Here is a 21547-nt window from a genome sequence, read left to right as displayed (position 1 = left end):
TTCTCTCTTCAATGTTAAGAGAAGCACTGATGATCTCCAGAGGAAGTCACAGTGCAGCACTTCTCAGCAAGGTCAAGTTGTGTGCAACCTTCTTCTAGAGGATGACTGTTAGCTAAGGCTAACTAACATATGATGAATGTTATCAAGAGGAAAGTTACCTCCCTTTTCTGAAATTTGCTGATCAGGTTGAAGAATTACTGTCCAAACAAATAGATTTTGTTAAAATTGTTAAACATATAATGAAAACACAAACATTAATAATTGGGAAAAGGTGGATGATTTACTGCCTTCCTCCATTTTATAAAACAAAAAAATATTGTGAATACAGCTTGGATAGGACTAAAGATGCTTTAAAGTGTCTTTTTACCCATTTTACACATGTATTTAAATTTGTGTTTGATGGTTACTACATAATATTGTAATCAGAAGAGAGCATCATCATGCTTAGTTATATGGGGACAGCAGGATGATTTTGTACAGAGATTCTTGTCCAGATTATGTATGAAATTTTAACAGCTTCTTTACAAAAAATTGTAAATCAAAATGGTCACTGAAACAAGAAACTTAAAAAATCTGAAACAAAGTTTCATTGCAAAAATCAGTAACAATAATAAACTGGAAATATGTTTCCTTTGATTCCCTCAGATCTCAGAAACACTGCTGGATTCCTACTCAAAACAGCAGTCTTCTTGGGCAGTGCTTCTCAAGCTATCTGATGTGAGGGACTGGCAATTTTTTTTTCCAATGTGTGCGCAGACAGGCAGCCGATGGCTCGTGGACGAGCACCGGTCTGCGGACCACCACTTTGAGTAGCACTGTTCTAATGGAAACACAATCCCCACATGAAATAATACTGATGATTCAGTATTTGGCACTCTGAATCAATGCTAAGTCTCATGTAACTTGCCAAACACCAACCCAAATTATATTCTGTCTACCTACATTCAGTTTCAATTGGTACATTATTCAATTGAAGTTTCAACTAATAAAATATGCTTCATTTCCTGTGTCCAGGGGAGTCGAGTAATGCTAAATGCCCCATATTACCCAGAGATGGACAGAGTATTTGTTCTTCACTTGTTCATTGATTTCTCTAGTGTTTAGCATTGTAGCAACTCAGTACTTAGGTTAACTATTTTTAAAACACAGAAATATGTTACCCAAAGTAAACAGTGACATAAAATCTAAACCTACCACTTCCTATGACTATTGGCAGTAAACTTAAACAGCTCCCTCTTGGGTGAGATATAAAACCGTCTAGGGGTTTACATTTGTAAAGCACTTTCAGATCTTTTGAGATGAATTATATTATTCCTCAATGTAATCTGTTAATTATTTCTAATAGAGCATAATAATGAGCAGAACCTTGTTTAATTTAAATAGCAATCACTTACGAACAGATAGATTAATTATTTAAATAACTCAGAGTACATGTATGCAGTGTTGTTGTAGTTGTGTCAGTCTCAGGATATTAGAGAGACAAAGTGGGTGAGGTAATATCTTCTTTTGGACCAACTTCTGTTGGTGAGAGAGACAAGCTTTGGTGCTTACACAGAGCTCATCTTCAGTCTAATAAAAGATATTACCTGACCCACCTTATCTCTCCTTAGAGTATAGTAATGAAGCTCAGAAAGTTAATCTTCTTACTTTTAGACTGAAATGCAACCATAACTACTTTAAGTTATTTTTCTTTTCACTCCTGTCCCAAGCATAAGCGATGATACCATAGTAGTTATGGTACCAAGCATGACCACAGTTTCAATGTATATACCTCACATCCATAACACAAAAGTTATCAGCAATCTACCTGCAAACAGAAAGTGATATGGACAAATTATTTTTCAGGTTTTTTCAATTCTATACTATTTAGTAATAGACCAGACTTCTTCTAGAAGTAACTTTGAAAACTGTGGTAACAATACTTAAAATGAAATGCACATAGGGTCTGTTTCTACAGTTAGAGATATATGTATTACCAGTAACAAGAATGTCTGTAGGATGCAGGACCTGATCCTGCAAGTTCTGTGTATGCCAAACTCTGACTGAAGTTAAATGTGCTCAGTACCGCTCCAGACACATTCAGCACTTTACAGGCCTAAACAACATTTGGGAACCTGAGAATGTGATTGACTACCAATAAGTTTGCCTAGGTGAGAAAAAGTTCAAGAGGCCAGAGGTTTATTAATATAAATTTTGTGTCTGTGAAAGGTGCCAAGCTGACTTACAGAATGAATCCTATTGGGATCCATTGACTAGGTACAGCACGAGAGACAGCAGTGCAAGCTTACCTCCACTGCCCTATTACTATACCTGTTACCTATTGGAGGAATGATAGGGAAGGCTAAGAGGATGCTTCAATCTCTTTGCCAATTCACTCCATAATTACTTTATTTAGTCTATCAATAAGGGCACCGATTGTGGGGTCTGAGATATCACAGCTGTTGTGGAGATCGTGTTGACAAACGTAATTTTATTACATAAGCCACAGAAGCCTATGAACTCCTAGGAAAGAAAAGCACCTTGTTTTCATATATGATATATTGCCTTCAATAAGAAGAAGAAAAACCCACAGAAAATATCTGATTTTTTTCATCAATTTATAACAGGAATGTTCTTCATTGTTTCCATGAGTCATCAGCTGACCTTTAAAGCTGCCAGAGAAATTTGACAGTTTTGTCAGGCAAGTTGGGGTTTTTTTTTGTTTTATTGTCCTTTCATTTTATGTAATTTCAAGGTTATTGCTGAACAACATTTATATGTGTAGAACCATCTAAGATCAACCCTCTCCTGCCAAAAAAATTTCAGACAATTTAATCTATGCAGGATTATCACTTCTTGTGGCAAGAGAACCAAAACAAATTGAAAACTGCTGCTTGAAAATTATGAAGAATGAGCAACCTTACCAGTCCTTTCTGTTAACCCCCAATTCTTCCATCCCTCCTGTGATGGGCTGTCATCCCTGGGGTGCAGTCTGGCAGCTGTGGGAACCGCTGGACCCCTCTAACCACTCAGTTGGGTTGGCTCTGCTCACACTGCTTGGGGACACAGCCAGCCTAATCCAGAGCCTGTTATCACCAAACACAACAGCAGATGGCGCCACACATGGAAAGTGAGCTACCTGCAAGAGCAGCTGCACCCAAGCCACTCAAAGACATGCAGCAGACAGCAGAGAATTTCCTAGCTTTCCAAACTCACACCCCCCCAATGGAGTATAACCCAAAATTATACCATCTTGTGCTGCACAGAAAACTATACAGTGCAAGCTCATAAAATTCACCCCCTCCTGCAATGTGGAGAGGAATATGCAATGGCCTTTGCCCGAGCTATGATTCCCATACACTTCACTCCAACTCATTGGTTTTGATAAAGCAAAAACAAGCTTATTAACTACAAGATAGGTTTTAAGTGACTATAAGTGACAACAGATCAAAGCAGATTACCTAGCAAATAAACAAAAAATGCTCACCAAGCTTAATATACTAAAAAGATTGGATATGAATTAGCAGATTCTAACCCTAAGAAATGATACAAGCAGGCTACAGCTTAAGGGGAAGCTGCACTTGCTTATAGCTTGGAATCCACAGGTGTTCATTCATAAAAATCCCTTTAGCCTGGGTCCAACACATCCCCCAGTTCAGTCTTTGTTCCTCAGGTGTTTCCAGGAGTCTTCTTGGGTGGCATGTGAAGAACACCGGATGATGTCACTCCCTGCCTTATATAGGTTTTGCATATGGCAGGAACACTTTCTTTCAAAGCTTGGTTCCCAGACCAGTCCATGGAAAAATACTGACATCTCAAGATGGAGTCCAGCATCATGTGGTCTGATCACATGTCCTTGTAGATTCATAGCAGCTATTATGTGGCAACTGTCTATAGTGTTCTCAAGAAGGCTCCCCAGGTGGGAGGTAAGGTTCTCAGAAAGCCTATTGTTTTTTTCCTAATGGCCCATTGCCCTCAATAGACCCTTCCCAACCCACTATTTAGACTGAAAGCATCTTGTCTAGCAGGTGTTACCCAGGTGTAACTACATTTGAAATACAGATACATAGTCAATATTCATAACTTCTGATACAAAAATGATACATGCATACAATAGGATAATCATATTCAGCAAATCATAACTTTTCCAATGACACCTCACATGATGTACCTGGCATAAAATACATTATAATTCTGTCATAATCATATCATAATAATATTACTGTGAAGAATATGGGGTTCAGGGTCATATCTCCCTCTCCTCCCAAGCCAGTTTCTAAACCTGTTCTTTCATTTGGTTTTGTGTGTTCCAGTCCTACCAGTACATAATCTTTTTCTTTAACTTCATGATACTTTCTCCTCTTCAAGGAGTCTCTTTCTCTTCCTTTGATAGTCTATTCTACCATTTCTAGCACAGAAAACATTTTACTATCAAAGAGTTTTGGTGAAAAAGGCATTTACAGTAGCTTTGCTCCAGAAATTCTCTATCATTCTGGAAGTATACTCAAGATTTTCGTTGTCAACATTTTATAAGCTTTGGGTCCCCTCATTTGTTTTTTCTTCAAAATTATAAAATAACTGACCAGTTCACATGAGTACCATTGGTCCCCCGGTTTTTGAAGAAATGTCAATGGCTTATGTTCTCAAAGTTAAAAAAACGTCTCCACCATGTAGAGCACTTATTCATGGGGATCTCGTCTTCTAGACTCAAACTCAGTAAAGCATTTCAGCTTGCTTAAGTGCTTAGCTGAATCAAGGCCTTATTGCATAATTTCTCTGTTTTCAAAACATAGTAGTGACAAGTTTGTTATGAAGTACAAAAATTAACTCAAAATCACATCCTTTTTTAAAAACAATGCTTTATCAGAATTTTTGTGGCACACATGATACAATATTGTATTTTATCCAGTACAAATACTGTAAGAGACAATTTGTTCAAAGAAAGATAGGCAGAGAGAAAAAGATTAAATTCAACAAGTTACAGGCAACTTATTTATTTAATTTCAGTGGTTACCTTGAAAATTGTAAACAAGTGGAGCCAAATTCTGCTCTGTTTACCCTTGCAAATCTGGAGTAACACCACTGCCTTCAGTGGAATTACTCCAGATTTACCACTGTAACAGAGAGCAAATTTTTGGCCTTTAATTGAAAACAAACATTCTATAGCTTTATGCGTATTATGAGCAAATGCATTTCAATTTTTTTATATATATTTTGTACCCAATATAATCCTCTACTGTAGTGAAAAGGTAATCCTTATAAAGAAATAATGGCTGATTCTGCAAACAAACACTTACTCTTAATTCTTACTCACAGAAGCAAGCCCAGTGAAAACAACACTCTTCTCATATGAATAATGGTTAGTGCATGGTATTCCAAGCCTTTTCAATCTTAAAACATATTTTGGGGAAGGTTTTAATTAATTTGGATTTAGGTTGCTGCATCCTGGTTTGAAAATGAAAGATTCAAAGAGAATTTTACCTAAATCAATTTTCCTTGTGAAAAATAATGAGTCTGAAGTTCTCAATGTTACATGAAACAAAGCCGAATAGAAGATTACAAGTCAGTTTGGGATTAATTAAATTGCATGGTTAAAAAAATCACTCTGAACTTTGTTCATGTCAAACTACTGCTTTATTTATTTTTTATTTGCTTTAGCTAAATGAGCAAAGATGCCAGTAACTCTTCCAAAAGAAAAGCAAATATTTAGAATAAGGGATATATTCATTGATGTACTATGTCTACATTTAGAACAATTTAAAAATTGTACATGATACGTCTTATTGAGGCAACAAAGTCAGAGACAAAATTAGAACTCAGAAGTTCCTGATTCTGCTACTCTTGGGCTCAAAACACAAGAGACTAGACTAAACCTTTCTTTGGACCTGAGGTGAAATCCTGCCTCTACTAACATCAGCAGGGTTTTGCTTCTGACTTCAAAGGGGCCAGAATTTCATCCTTGGTCTCTTGGTTTGAGCTCCCAGGAACTTCCATGCTCTAATCTTAACAGACACTGAATCCTTTTGTGGCCTTTAGCAAGTCATTATTGTGCCTCAGTTTCCCCATCTGTAAAAGAGAACTAAAAATACATATCTCTTAGGGGTGTTTTGAGGGACTAGTTCTGAAAGTTGTCAAATGCACACAACTCCTACTGGGAGTACATTCAACACCTAGTATGATCAGACACTAATTTCTTACTTTAGTTTGTTCAATTTATGGTTTATAAAGCATGTTTCAGTATTTTAAAAGTGTGTATGTAAGAAACAACAGCTGACAGGGCTTTACACTAGCTGGCAAAGACTCTGTCCACCAATGTAATTATGGAACAAACAAAAGCACAGACTGAAACTACTATCAACCTTATCTGAGTATTAGTATATCTGTACATCCTCTTCCTACCTAAACACCCCCAATCAGTTCAGTTTGACCGATAAAATGTTAATCTGTAATCTGTTATTTTCAATGAAAGAAGTCCCTATATCTCAAGTATTATTTTATATTTGTGAATATTAGGGTTTTTCCTTTTTATTTGTGAATATTTGTTAACTTGTATGTGAACAAATCATTTTACAGTAGAAAATAAGAAAGTAAATTAGTGTTAATCTAAATAATTATAGGAACATATGATTTACCATACCTGATCATACCACTGGCCTGCCAAGTTTGGTATTCCTCATTCAAAAATAGTCAATAACTGATGTTTCAGAGAAAAGCAAAATAAAAAAAGACTACACTGCATGTAGCCAGTTGTGCATTGCTTATGTAATCCCTCCTAATCCTGTGCTAAAATCATTTTTCTAAAAAAAGATTGTAAAGATTATAATTCATTTTCCTTAAAATATAGATTAATAATTTCAATGACTGGAGTAATGTCTGTTGAGATGCCACATGCTCCTAACTCATCTATAGTATGTTAATTATGCAAAAGGGAACTTGTTGCAATTACAATGTGTGTTGCATCACAACTTACTCTGTTGAGGTGAGAGCATGCTGCTTCCTTACTTCATACCCTTTGCCTTTCCACCACCCAATCAAGCTTCTAAAGCTCAACTACAGTGGGCGCAGAGGGACTAGCAATGATGAGAGCAAAGCATGTGTTGGTTGGGGGAGGTAACTGAATAGCTACCTCTTTTATCTGCCCAACTACCCAACAGAACTTTCACAATCTGGCTGTTCTATGAGCCATGCAGCAGAGGTGGGTCTATACCGCACATACTGTCTATGATTACTTACAAGCTTTATAATGGGGGTGATATGGCTTGTCTCTTATCAAGATTTGTGAATTTGTACAGATAACTGCCATTAACAGTAGGAGGAATTAGATACGTTTGATCCTGGACAGGGAAACAGACATCTGTTAGCTGTATTAAAAATATTGCTTATTAAAAATACTTCAGTGTCTAGAATGCAAGAAATTTAAATTTAGGTTGGATCCTTTTCTGTATTTTGTTTCGCTGCCAGTACAGTGGGTGAAATCCTAGCTCTACTGAAGGCAATTGCTAACCTCCTCTTGACTTCAGTGGGGCCATGATTTCACTCCATTTGGAGAGAGATGGTTATAGGAATATTTGCTCAAATCACCCACAATCAGGACTCATGCTGCTGTTCATTTTCAACAGTAAGAGCCAGCCGAGTTCTGTCCGCCTGTCTCTCAAAGAGGCACTGTTCAGTGAAGAAGCTGTAAGTGGCTTTGCGAGTGTCCATCTTGCCTCACTGCCACATCTTTGAGGCAGACACAGGGAACAAAATGATGCTGATGAGAATGGATCAACCCCTCGAGACGTGTGATGATTTCATATTCAGGGAGTGCAAGACTGGTAACATTAAGGCCCAACATATGCGAGACCACCTCACGGAACTCTGCCAGCTGCAAGAGCAAACAAATCAATCATTCAGACAAGGGGAAGGCTGCAAAAACATTTTTACATACACACACAACTTGTATCAGGGATTCAAAGATTATATAATTGCTCCTTACAACCTGAAAGTTTGGCATTGTTCTTCTTCCGCATGATTAGAGATTTTGGTGGACTGGATGGCTGGGGTGACTGGAGACTGGACATAGAGTTTTAACCTCTAGGTTTAATGGCAGAAAAAAATCATACAAAGTCTGTTGGGCAGCCTGTGTTTAAAGGCAGGTGTTCTTGGTCCAGTTCCAAGTGGACAAGTGTCCATATGAAAAGTAACCATCAATATTGTTGGCAGTCAGAGCAGGAAAATTAGGACATCAGCAGCTATGACACTGTATGCACACAGGTGAGACATCTAATGACTAAAAATGGCCCAGATCTACATAGTCACTTTTCAGAGTTTAAATCACACTTTAATAAAAGCTATGCGGCAACATTTAGACATCTTCTCTCCCTGATTAGATTTTCTAACCAAGATAGTTTAGCACTAAGGGGAAGGAGAAACATCAGCAGATGTGTCTAAACTTGCAGCTTCTAACTTCCATATTTCCTGTGGCAGGCTGCAGCCCTTAGCCAGCCTCTCCCAGCTAGTTCCCTTTAAATTACCTTCATCCAGCTCCAGCTGGCTGGCAGCAAAAGTATTTCAAACAAAGTAGAACTAAAAACAACATCTTTATGAGAAGTAAGGAATGGTGTCCCTAGCCTCTGTTTGTCAGAGGGTGAGATGGATGGCAGGAGAGAGATCATTTGATCATTACCTGTTAGGTTCACTATCTGGGGCACCTGGCATTGGCCACTGTCCACAGACAGGATACTGGGCTGGATGGACCTTTGGTCCGATCCAGTATGGCCATTCTTATTGTCCTTTCCACCCAGGCATCTCTGCTTTTACATTCTTCAAATCTTCCTCTACCACTTGCAGGACAGGTCAACCCACCTCACTCCTTTCTCTCCTGTGCCAGAAGAGGCCAGAAACTAAACAATCCTTCTCCTCTAAGATCTCCACATTATGATGGAAGAGCCAGAGTATATATTGCCCTCCTTCCCAGAACTTGTCCTGATTGGCGAGGAGAGGATCCTACTTCCACCCTACACTAATATGTCATGGTCCCAGACCCTTAAGGAAACAATAATCTGGGTTTTTCCCCGGACACTGAATTTTACCCTGAGACCATTTTCTTTCCCCCAGCATCTGCCTCTGCCATTTACTAGGCCCTCATCTGCTCCAGAACTTCTGGAACCTTAAAGGGGCATGTCAAGGGTCAGGGTTTGGCTGGCCTTAGTCCTCACTACTTCTTAAAGGGGACAGAACCTCCTGTTACGTCACCCATATCAGTCTTTGAATAGTGAGCTAGGTGATTTTGCTGTTGGGATACTAGATGAATTTCTGTCATCATGGGCAAATGCGATAACCTACCACAAGACAATTAAAAGAGAGTAAAGAGAGAAAGCCTTCCTCTCCACAATTTCTAACTGGTTTATTTATTTATTTATATTACCAGCAGTACATAGAGGTCCCAACCAAGACCAAGGCCCCATTGTGCTAGAAAGGGTACAAACACAGAATAAGCTATACTCAGGCCCTCACAATCTAAACCCCCTTAACTCACTGACAATTAAGTTGTAAAATAGAGTGGAAACGAAAACAAATACACTCCCAAAATACCCTGGTTACTCCCGCCCCCCGAATGGAATCCAGAACATTAAGGTTATTGTAGCATACCTAAACCAAATTCAAGTTAAGAAAAAACAAATGCAAAGGCCAGATCCTGAAGCCTTTAGTCAGGCAAAGTCTCACTGAAGTCAGCAACAGTTTGTGTGACAACAGATTTCAGAGTAGCAGCCGTGTTAGTCTGTATTCGCAAAAAGAAAAGGAGTACTTGTGGCACCTTAGAGACTAACAAATTTATTAATAAATTTGTTAGTCTCTAAGATGCCACAAGTACTCCTTTTCTTTTTGTGACAACAGACCAAGTGAAAAGCGAGTACAGACCTTCAGTATTTACAGCTAAGTTCAGAAAAATAAATAAATCAAATAATCATAAAGTACTAAGGGATCTTAAGGATTCAGCCTGGTAATATCTGTCCTAAATTAGGTCCAAAAGCTGTGAAAGAAAGGCTATAAGGATAGGCTAAACAATGCAGCACTGGAGGGGCCTCCTGTTTCAAAGTGCTCTTCCCAGTGACTTCAGAGACAAGCCTGGAGGCTATAACTCAGAAGCTGTGGCGGAATGCTGGAGCAGCATAGTGAAGTGTTAGCTGGATTTTTTTAAAGGACTCAGTCAAGGTTGGCTCCAACAGGCCGGTAAGCTGGCATTTGTCAACCAGGACCTCAAACACATTTAAAAAAAAAATCTGGAGCTCCCATGTAGTCCTCTAGCTCTTGGATCCATGAGCCAGTTGGCCAGGGAGCATCCAGCAAGAGTAGCTCTTCATGTTCCTCCTTTCATTCCCCTATTAACATCCACAAAGCTCCTGATCAGATTTCCTTCCTGTAGAAGAAAACTAGAAGAGGCTCCTCTAGCATCAAGCTTTGGCCAAGAGGATTCACTCAAGAGCTACATGGGAAACTCTCTTCTCCCATGGTATAAATACGATGCCTCAACAGCACTTCCAGTCCCTGCTGACAAACAAAACATGCTCAAGACTCAGCTTGGTGCGTGTTTGTTGTTCTCTGTATCGTAGCTGAAGTCTGTTTTTCATCCTTTTCCTTTATTTTTCAAATCTTGCCTTCGTTTTTTGGGAGGCAATTCCAGAGTTATAAGCCAGTTAAGGAACATGCGAGTATGCATGGTTTAGCATTGCTAAATGCCAAAATGAAGGGAAGCCACAAACTCTCAAGGTATGTCTACACTGCCCTGCAAACCACAGAATTTCTGATGCAGGTCAGCCATAAGTATTTTATTGTAGCATGAATATACCCTTAGTCCAATAAACTGCTTGATTTCAGCCAGTGGAAGATACACATTAAAGGATATATGGAAATCTCACTCTCTTTCTTGTCATAGAGGAAAGTTACTGGCATAAATGGCTACATTTGAGGAACTGTAAACATTTTAGGAATTTGGAGTACTCACATACTTCATATCTAATCCACCCTTCTGTGCACAGTATATCCATCATTTTCTTGGCCATCCTCTCATTCTTCGCCTGCAAACTTCGTACATGCTCAGATCATCTCAGCCTCCTCCTTACAGCTTCTCTGATATCATACACTTTGATCTCACTCCTGATGACATCATTCCACATGTGTCCCCAAAAGATCACCCCCTCACTGCCCTCAAATATATCATTACAATGGTTTTAAGTTTTCTCAAGTGCCTCTCTTTGGTCACCCATGTCTGATCCATACAGAAAAGTTGGACTTACTATGGTTTGTATAGTTGTCCATTAAATAACCTGAGTAACTGTTTATCATAAATCACACCCACTTATCTTGCTCCAGACTTCCCCTGCACTCAGCAGCCTTGCTTTCGTCTGTCAATTTCTCCATTTGCTGCTAACAAATCATGAAGGTACTTAACCAGAAACCTGATTTAGGCACTGGTCCTCAATGTTAATATTCATCTGTCTTGGTTCTGTGCAAGTCAACTACATGACTTCAGTCTTTATTTTACTCATTTTGAGGCCATACTTTGCTAGTTCCCTGTTCCAAGCATTGATTGTCTGGATCAAATATTCCTCACTATCAACCATTAGTGCAATATCATCAGCACAGATGGTACCTTTGCTCTCCTATGAAGTCTGTCACAATACCTTCCCTTGAAACCCTCCATTACCCAAAGGGCATCTGCTCTTTATCATGGTACCATTACACAAACCCATCACCATCTGGACACTATCCTCTGTTATCCCAGAGACTCACAGCAGAAGTCCCAGAAGTCACCTAGGTAGTATGTTGAATGCTTTTTCCAAATCAAGGAACTACCAAGTGTACTCAAAGTTTCCTTCCAACTTCTTTTCCACTATTTGTTTAGCAATGCACATACCACCTGTTGTTCCTTTTCTAAAACCAAAATTAACCCTTTCCTAAAACGGGTTCCACTATTGATTTAGTTGGGGATTGGTCCTGCTTTGAGCAGAGGGTTGGACTAGATGACCTCCTGAGGTCCCTTCCAACCCTGATATTCTGTGATTCGGCAAATGCTGCTATCTATAATTCTCTTAATTTCATGCAATGGGACAACTCAATTCCTTGGTACTTCAAACAGCTGCGTATCTCACCTTTTGTTTGTATATCAGTACCAGTACATTCTCCATTCTGTTGGCATTTTCTTCTCTTTCTAAACTAAGCGCAGAACTCATCTGAGCCAGCATACACCAATTTCTCTCAAGTCTTTGATCATCTCTGCCATGACTTTGTCTGAACACGTTGCTTTTCTGGATGCCATCTTCAGCAGTGCAGCCTTGATGTTTGCCTCTGACAAGTCAATAGATATTCAGTGCAACTATAGCTGTGTCCGTCGCAGGATATTAGACACACAAGGTGGATGAAGTAATATCTTTGATTGAAGTTGGCCCAATCAAAGATATTACCTCATCCACCTTGTCTAAGGTCAATAGATAAACACTAAGAAAATCAGCTTTCCTGTTAATGAATTGTAGCAAGAAAAACAGGAAAATCTATTTGTTCATGAAAGAGGTGAAAAGAGAGCTGACTGCCCTGCAGAGCAAAATACATTATAACAAGCTGATCAAAGAGCAACATTGCTTCCCTTGCAAAGGTGCTGAACAAGAGATATTGATTTTTATTCAGACTATTTTAATAAAGTGACAGGTCAAACAAAAGCAACATAAGGAGAAGTGCAAATATATACTGAAATATTTCCTTAATGCTATAGGATGTCTTGCCTGGAGCAGAACTACACATTTCTGCTCCTAATTTGATGCACTGCTGTATGTGTTTCATGAACATTTATTAAAATTTCATACTAAAATATTAGTGACTAGGAAAAAAAATGAAAATTCTGCTTCAACTTTGCAAACAATCATCATCATCATGACAAATCTCCAAAGAACATGGCCTTGTTGCAAATCAAGCACCACCTGGGTTTATCTCTGGCAAGGAGTTTGAGTGGTCTGGCAGTATATTCATCACTGTGTATTTCCATCACTGGCAATCCTGTTGTGTCACCAGAGCTTTTGGTGACCACTGATCTCTGGCCATGTAGCCATATTCCTTGGTACACACTTCAGAATTCATTGGTTTTCCATTCTTATATTCCATACCAAGAAAGCTGCCAAAACTGAACTGGTGCTGATGGAAGGATTGCTGGATTTGGCTTTGAATATCCTGATTTCTGATTTTGCCCTACCACTTTATAGGGAACAGCAGGTGGAAATCACAAGAATCAAAAACATCAATCTGGTGTTCTTCAGCTTTCTTCAGTGCCCACATATCACTTTTATATAAGAAACTTGGTATAACTGGTTGTGATGGGATGGACTAGGCCCAAAGACCCCCTGCTGGAGGCCTCAGGGTTCAGCCACACCCATCCCAGGAAAGGAGCAGTGAAGAGGTCCTCCAAGCAGGCTAGAGTAGCTACAGGGGAAATACCCAATCAAGGCCCAGGAGGGCCATATAAAAGGAGCTGCAGAACAGAGCAGTAGTTAGTTGCTGCATGAAGGAGGAGAAGAACGGATAGCAGGCCTGGCTGCCTGGAAGAGCACAGGACTATGGATAGCTAGGTCAGCTGGTAGGGACTGGGGGAGCAAGAGGCTCCTGGCTGGCTGCTAGGGACTAAGTAAGGACTGAGCCTGGGGCTCAGAAAGATAGCATCTCCAGGGAGGAAGCCCTGGGGATAAAGACTCATACCAGGCTTGGAACACTTAAAGACTAAAGCTGAAAGAGGGCTAGAGAGAGACACCATCAGAGGGGTACTGAGCCCTGTGGACTGTATACCCCAGAAGGGGTTTGTGCTGGCTAATGTATAGACAGTCACTCGGCCAAGTCACTGAAAACCCTGCTGAGAACCACTGAAAGGGGTCTCTAGACCTAAATAATGCAGACATGCCCATCAGAAGGGGCACTCGCGAGAGGTGGGTGCTGACCCCTTTACACTGGTTCTACTGATTTGCCATTTTGAAGCAAGCTTGATGTCATTATGCCCTAGAGAGGAAACTCAAGGGCCTGAAACATGGCAGCAGCTGCTGCTATAAGAACATCTGCATCTTTCCGGCATCCTCCTTTGAAAACACCACAACATGGAAAATAAAAGCAAGACTGTTCTGCTGAAATATCACAAACTGAGACTAGTATTACACATGGTCTGAACTTTCATGTAAGGCTTTCTTCAGACACAACAAATTCTTTAGACACAATAAACCCTGCATCTTGGCAGGGATTTAGACTAGATGACCCTTGTGGTCCCTTCTAACCCTATGATTATATGATTCTATTATTTCAAACTTATTACATATATGCACACTCCTAAATTTCACTTCAGCCAGTAATGATTTTCACTAATTAGAGAATAATAATCTCTATATTCACTATTTCTGATGCAGAAATAAACAAATTCACGTTACATTTTCTTTACCCTCATCCCAAGAAGAAAGTTGACAAGGGTCTTATTCAACCATGGGTAAGAGAGAGAGCCAAAGGAATCTTACTGCACACACAGCAAAAATTGAACCAAGTACTGTGACATTTACATTCCTATCAAATATTAAATATTGCATTTCAGTGCTTGAGCTGAATAAGTGTCAAAATAAAATATATTTGGGATTTTCTTTGTGGTGGATTGTGTATAAAGGCCATATAGGGATCTCAACAATTGCTTTGAATGCTCTTTAGACTGATCTTATTAAGATGATTATATTAGATTTAATAAAATGCAAGTATTATTCTGAATACATAGCAATGACAGCTAAAATTGATATGTTTTTCTTTTCATAGTGCAAATACAGAGCTTTAAGAGATTACAGGTGCTGGGGGGATGGGGAGGGTGGGCAGCAACGCATGGCTCGAGACCCCCTCTGGTGCTTGGGAGTTGGCAGACTCCCTACCCAGTTCCATGTGTCCCTGAAGCTCCTATGGGGAGGGATGGCCAGCAGCCGCGTGCTGTTCCCGCCACAAAAGCCAGCTCTGAAGCTCCCAATGGCCAGGACTGTAGCCAATAAGAGCTGTGGGGGTGGTGCCTGTGGGTGCGCACAGCGCATGGAGCCCCCTTGGCCCCTCTGCCTGGGAGTTGCACGGTCTTGCTGATGGGAGCTGGGGAGCCCCCCACCCTGAGGTAAGCACCACCCTCCTGCCCCAGCCCCCTCCCACACACACGGACTGCTGCTGGCCACTGCAGAAGTCATGGAGGTCACAGAATCCGTGACAGACACGCAGCCTTATTACACATAATATTATCTCAGCACTCTCCCACACCCTCAAGCTTTGGCCTCAGTTTTCAGTCTTCAGATATATGTTTGCCCTAACTATGCTGCAGCCTCTGTTCCCTCCACACTGGTTCCTAAGCCCAGTCTCCTTGTCCAACCAGTCTCAGTCTCCTCTTTGCCCCTCCCCAGCCCTAGCTCCTTGTCCACCCTCAGTGTTCCCTACCCCCAGCCAACTGGCTCCCAGTCACCTAGCCATTTCCCTCACTGGATCTAGTCCCAGGCTCCCCTCCCCATAAGCTCCCAGTTTCTTTGTCCAGCCAACATCAGACCCAGTTTCTCTCCTCCCCCTCCAGTCCAACCAGGCTCCTTGTCGCAATCTACTCTTTTTCCCCTCCCCCCAAGTCTGATGTTTGTCCCCTCTGTATTCAAATCAGCTGGCTTCGTCCTTCACACTGTATGAGTGGCCCAGCAGTAGGAGGAGGGTCACTGGGAGCACAGGAGAGACAGGCTCAAAGTTCCAGTGCCTGGCCCAGAGCAACTGAGAGCAGCTATTACAGGAAAAGTCCAGTCTGGGCTGGAGCATGCTCAGTCACTCTGTGGGGATGGTGCATGTGCAGTCCAGTCACAGTGGCAGCCATGAGAGGCTCCAACGTGCTCAGTGCGGATGGAATCTTCAGTGATTCTTAGTTGCTAAAATCTAAGAATTCTCTACTGAGCATGTGTGAACTGAGATTTTTTTCAAACATTTAGCCCTTCATGAAAAACTGCCCAGATTTGGCAGAGACAGCAAAAGACTTGTTCCTTAACATAAAGGATAACTCCTTGCTATATTTCAAGCCCCTGTTTCAAAGCATGGCGGCATTACAGCTTTTCAAAGTTGCCAGAGTTCTTTTTTTAAAACATGAGCAAAACAATCATTTTACCTAGCTTTGTTCCTGGAAATGGGTGAACTGTTTTAGCTGAAGTTTTCCCATAAATTTCAGCCCAAATGGTTAAAGTTTGGCAATGTAATAGGCAACTCAAAATGGTCTTATAATGGGAAGTGTTGGGAAACCTCAATAATTGCCCCCACCTGTAATAATCAAACACAGGCAATATGTAGTAGCAATAAATGCACATGTGATATGCAAAAATCTAGTCAGTGGCTTTAATTTTGCACCTTCCAATGACCTCTACACTCATTTTGGATTCCAGGATAACAGTATAAAGCATTTATTTATATCTAAACCTTGGAGGTTCATGAAGTATCAGATCTTAATGTCACAAGAGCCTGATACCAGGACTCATGCAGCTGAGTTCCCTCAGGTGAGCCTGGTCTAGCTGCTTCAGCCTTCAGATGATAGCTTAAATGAGCCAAGCAGGGCTGTGGAAGAATTATCTGATTGGCTGGCTGGACCAATTGGCTGAAAGGAACAAACAGGTCTGCATTCACGCTCAGCAGCAGATCGCTGTTTGCTCAACACTTACACCCGCAGCTGTGATCATGCCTGGGCCTGCCTCGTTTCCAGCCTTGTTTCTGTCCTCTCCAGTCAGCCCCAGTCCTACTTTTTTGCCTGGCTTCTGACTCTGGCTGTGACTCCTGGCTCTGGTGATGATCTTTGGCTTGATTCCTGGTTCCTAACTCCAGCTTTGGCCTGTGACTCCTGTCTCCAGCTCTAACTACTAGGTCAGACTACCCAGGTCCTGGTCCTGACAGTTTCAGCAACCCCCACCCAAAAAAAAAAAAAAAAAAAAAAAAAGGGCTTTGTTCAGCTTTTGGGATACCCCCCCCCCCAAAGCCAATGCAGTGATTCAGACCCATCAAGAACCAAAGTTTCCAATGCCTGACAAGCTTGATGGTGACCACAGAAAATTCCATCAGTTTTTAAATCAGTGCCACCTCTTGTTCCTGCTATGCCTAGTGTTGTTTTCCACCACCTGAACCAGGATGGGACTTTTTAGCCTCCTGTCCAGGGAACCATTGGTCTGGGCTTCCCCACTGCCTGAGAAATCCAGTCCCCTAATTGAGACAGTTCAAGGAGTTTGCCCAAGCCATGACGGTGATCTTCAACCATCTGAATCACAAGCACATAGCAGAATCCAAGTTCCAGATTCTCATGCAGGGATGCTGGCCAGTTGCTAACTATGCTGAAGATGTTCAGTGCCTGGTGACACAGAATGGAACAAGGCGCTACCATTTCTGGCTTGGTCTAAAAGGATGAAATCAAGGATGAGCTGGTGTGGCTAGAACCCCCAGCTTGTCTGGGCTCATTTATCGACCTGTCCATTGAGACTATCAATCGCTTATCAGAACGCCACCAAAAAAGAAGGATCGCCCAACTTAACAGCTCCAGCTAGCCAACATCCAGCACCCACCCTATAGCCTGAACTCATGCAGGTTGATGTGGCCCAGACCCACTCTAAAGTGGAGAAGGCCTGACATTAGGCATCAGGTCTCTGTCTCTATGTGAGGAATCTGGGCACTTCGCCTTGACTTGTGCCACAAAAGCCTGTTCCCCATCTTCATCAGGAAATGCCAAGTCTCGGTCCCCATGTCTGTCCATCATACCTAATCAGAGCCTGACTCAGCTTCTGCTCTGTCACATCTGAAGCCAGCTTGAAAGCACTGATTGATCTGGCATCTCCAGTAGTTTTATGGACTTGGACTTCATTCGAATGCAGTGGATCCCAACTTGTAAGGCCTTAGCTGATCTAAGAGAATCCATTGACAGATCACTCCTCTCATCAGGTCCTATCATGCATGATACTGCGCCCTTAGAACTCACAACCCTTTAGGTTTCTGACTATGCAATGGCATCCTCTATGACGGGGAACTTATTTATGTCCCAGATGGCCAGCCTAAGCTTGAAGTTCTGAAATTATGTCACAACTCACTCACTGGCAATGTTCCCTCTAATTTTTTCCATCCATGTGTGGAATGAATTGTTATGCGCACTAATATCAAGCTAATGTACAGATGTGCAGCACCAGTAGAAACAAAAAACTCTAGATAATTTTTTTTTAAGTTAGCATAGGGATAATTTCTCCTGCCGGAACAGGTTAGGCATTTTAGAACTCACTCCTCAAAGAATTAAATTTAAGCGTAAGAGAGAAATAAAAATTATGAAATGCGTAGACCAGTCAAAAAACTAAAATAACAAACTTTGTAAGAATAAAATTGCAGAGGCTGCCGAGGGAAGTGGCCAGCCAAAGGACTGCAGTTTGCCCCTGAGTGAGGGACTGGACTAGGGGCTGCAGTTCGCCACTGTGGAGAGAGGCCAGCCAAAGGACTGTTGGTTCCCCTGGAATGGGGGAGACAACGGAGTTGGGGCACAGCCAGAGGGCTGTGCCCTGAAGAGGACACCGTGGTCCAGGAGCGATGTGGGTCCCCACAGACAGCAGAGATGGTGGAGAAGCAGTGACAGAGAGAGAGAGAGAGAGACACACCACAAGAGGAGGGTGCCCCCCTGATGGACAGAGCTAATTCCCATAGCAACCAAGGAGGCACCATGAGCAATGAGCACAAATCATTACACTGGCCAAGAACCCTTGCTGGAAGTCACTGTCTCCTCCAGCCACTGCCCACCCATCTCAGTGCTGATCCATCATGTCCCTGGACTTCACTGTAGATTTACACTGCTCCCACAGTTGTACAGTGGTGTTAGTCACAGTTCTTCACTATGGTGGCACACTTTGTCCATTCGCACACAGTCCCTACCACCCCAGAACTTCCTGCCTCTATCTAGAGCACGTCTTCTGGCTCTATGGACCACAGACTAGCACTGTGTCAGATCAAGGCCCACAATTTGTCATCTGCTTCTGGCACAAGGTTTTAAATTCCCAGGTGTAGAGCTCCTTACCTCATCAGCATACCACCCACAGATCACACCAATGGACGGACCAAACCAGATCTTAGAGCAGTACCTCTAATGCTTCCTGAATTATGACCAGCATAATAGGGTCTCCCTGCTGCCTTGTGCAGAGTTGGCCTACAACAGTTCGATCCATGCCTTCCCCTGACAGAGACCATTCTATGCCAATTGCAGCTTCCATCCCTGCTTTCACACAGCATTGACCACAGGCTCCCTGGTCACCCATCTGCATCACCTGCAACAAGAACTTATTGAACATCTGGAAGCCACCAAAGTAACCTAGAAGCATTATGACAATAGCAGCTTCCAGGATGCACCATACTTTAGTGTCAGGGACAGGGTCTTTATATCATCTCAGAATCTGAAACTAACCCAACCATCAGTTAAGTTGGCTCACCAATGCTTAGGTCCATTTGATATCCTTGAGCAGATCAACCTGTGACACTCAAGCTTCAATGACCAGAGTCAGTGAAGACCCATCCAGTGTTTCAAGTCTCTCTCCTAAAACCTTACCTACATAACCCCTTCTTTGGTCAATCCAACCCACCGCTGCTGCCCATAAGTCCCTAGACAAGAAGAATACCTTGTCTGACAGATTCTTGTTTAATTGCTTGGTGTACTAGGAGGACTATGGTCCTGATGACCAGTCAGGCAGCCAGCAGAGAACGTTCATGAGTCAAGATTGGTATGCGATTTTCATTGGGTCCAGCGGAAAGAAGTCCAGGTGAAGGGCCCCAGAAGGTGCTCCTGACAGGGGGCTACTGTCAGGAACCCTGGCATTGAGTTCCCTTGACAGAGCCTAGTGCTAGCCAGCTCAGCATTCAGGAAGATTAATGAGCCCAGCTGGGCTGCAGCAGAATTGCCTGATTGGCCAGCCCACCTAATGGGCTAAAAGGAGACAAAAAGGTCTGCATTTAAGCTCAGCAGAAGCAGCAGTTTGCTGGCTGTTCAGTGCTTACACCCACAACTGCTCTCTCTCCTTTTCCTGCCTTGTTCCCAGCCTTGCTCCTGCCTTATATCCAGTCTTGGCTCTGGCCTTGCTCCGGTCCTGCTCCAATCTACTCTTGCCCTGTTCTGATCCTGCCTCAGTCTGCCCCCAGCCCTACTCTCCTTCCTGGTTTCTGGCTCCGGCTCTGACCTCTGACTCAGATTACTGACTCTTGGCTCTGGCTCTAGTTCTTGGACTGATTCTTGGTTCTGACTTCAGCTTTGGCCCAGGGCGCTGGCTACCAACTCTATCCCTGGCATTAACCACCAAGCATTGCTCATGCTCTAACCACTAGATCAGACCACCCATGTCTCGGTCCTGACACCTGGTTTGTTAAAAAAAGTTACCTTTGATATATTTTAAAAATATTTTTGAATTGTCCATGAATGGCAAAGTAATTAGGTTTTACTGGCTGATAAATATGAAAAATTGAAACAAAGAAGTTGGAGTTCTAAAGTATTTTTTAATCTAACTTCTCCAAAACGTGGTATAAACTGAACACTTAGTGGCATACAGTGACACAAAAAGTCTTATTTGGCACTCTTGGGATGAGTTGCATAACTCTGATGACTTTGCCACTCTTCAATAATGCAGCCATCCCAAACTCATGTCAGTAAAACCTTAACACTAACACACACACGTTTTCAGAATGGCAGTATAATTCGTCCAGATACCAAGTTCTCACTTTCCAAATGGCATCTACCAATTGTCTATCATATTTATACCTACCTGCCTTTCTCTTTTTGATACCTCTGCCAGGATTGTTTTAAGCGCCTTCAGTTCACTGGTAACTGCTTCTAGCATACTCCTGGCCCTTTCTTTATCCTCCTTAGCTTCATGCTCTGTAAACTGTAATTCGGATTTGACACAGATCAGCTGCTTCTCAGCCTTCTCCTTCATCTTTTCTAGCTTGCCTTGAGACTTGTTTAGTTCCTCAATGATTCTAGTCTGCTCCAGAGTTTTGACCTACAAGATCAATGATTAGAGGATTATTAAGTTCTTCACATTGCCATTTATGAGAACCCAATAGTGAAGATGGCTATTCTAGAATGCATTTTTTTTCTGCTGAGCTGACGATAGCTTTTTGCTACTGTAAAGCCACAAACATTTTCGCAAGAAATTCAGAACTAGTGAAAAGCTAAAACTGTGTTGCATTTAAGTTCAAAACTTTTTCTCCCAGGTTTGATAGAATAGATTTTCTGAGGACAACTAAAGCAACACACATTGGAATGTGTTCAACTGTAGCCATGTTGGGTATTCCACATTCCATAACATTAACTCCAAGTGTTCTGGACTGTATTTACAGATGCTATGTAGTACATACTTAGAGGTCAATGACAGATTCCAAAATATCACAGATTTCTTGACTTTATTACACTGCTTTCTTTGCCACACAGACAGATTTCAGTAGTTCGCCATTAACATATATGTTATTATACTTCAGAGTTAGTGTTTCGTGTTTTCAGTTTTTACTGATTTACACCTGTTTATCA

At 41.7% G+C, this 21547-nt stretch overlaps 1 protein-coding gene across 3 annotated transcripts in view; it reads right to left on the bottom strand.

Moving 5' to 3' along the window:
* Positions 1-263: 263 nt before the first annotated feature.
* Positions 264-21547, bottom strand: part of CCDC170 (coiled-coil domain containing 170) — a 79306-nt gene continuing 58022 nt past the window's right edge. For all 3 annotated transcript variants that reach the window (XM_043511210.1, XM_038397229.2, XM_043511209.1), the window contains exons 12-13: positions 20784-21020; positions 264-7846 (exon numbers count right to left, since the gene is read on the bottom strand). In XM_043511210.1, the coding sequence (XP_043367145.1) occupies positions 7646-7846; positions 20784-21020 (438 nt within the window). In that variant the 3' untranslated portion in view covers positions 264-7645. The remainder of the gene's footprint in view (positions 7847-20783; positions 21021-21547) is intronic.

This window comes from Dermochelys coriacea, chromosome 3 (genome assembly GCF_009764565.3).
Source record: "Dermochelys coriacea isolate rDerCor1 chromosome 3, rDerCor1.pri.v4, whole genome shotgun sequence".
NCBI classification, from domain to species: Eukaryota; Metazoa; Chordata; order Testudines; family Dermochelyidae; genus Dermochelys; species Dermochelys coriacea.
The sequence above is the reverse complement of the archived record's forward strand: the minus strand, read 5'-3'. Positions and strand labels throughout refer to the sequence as shown.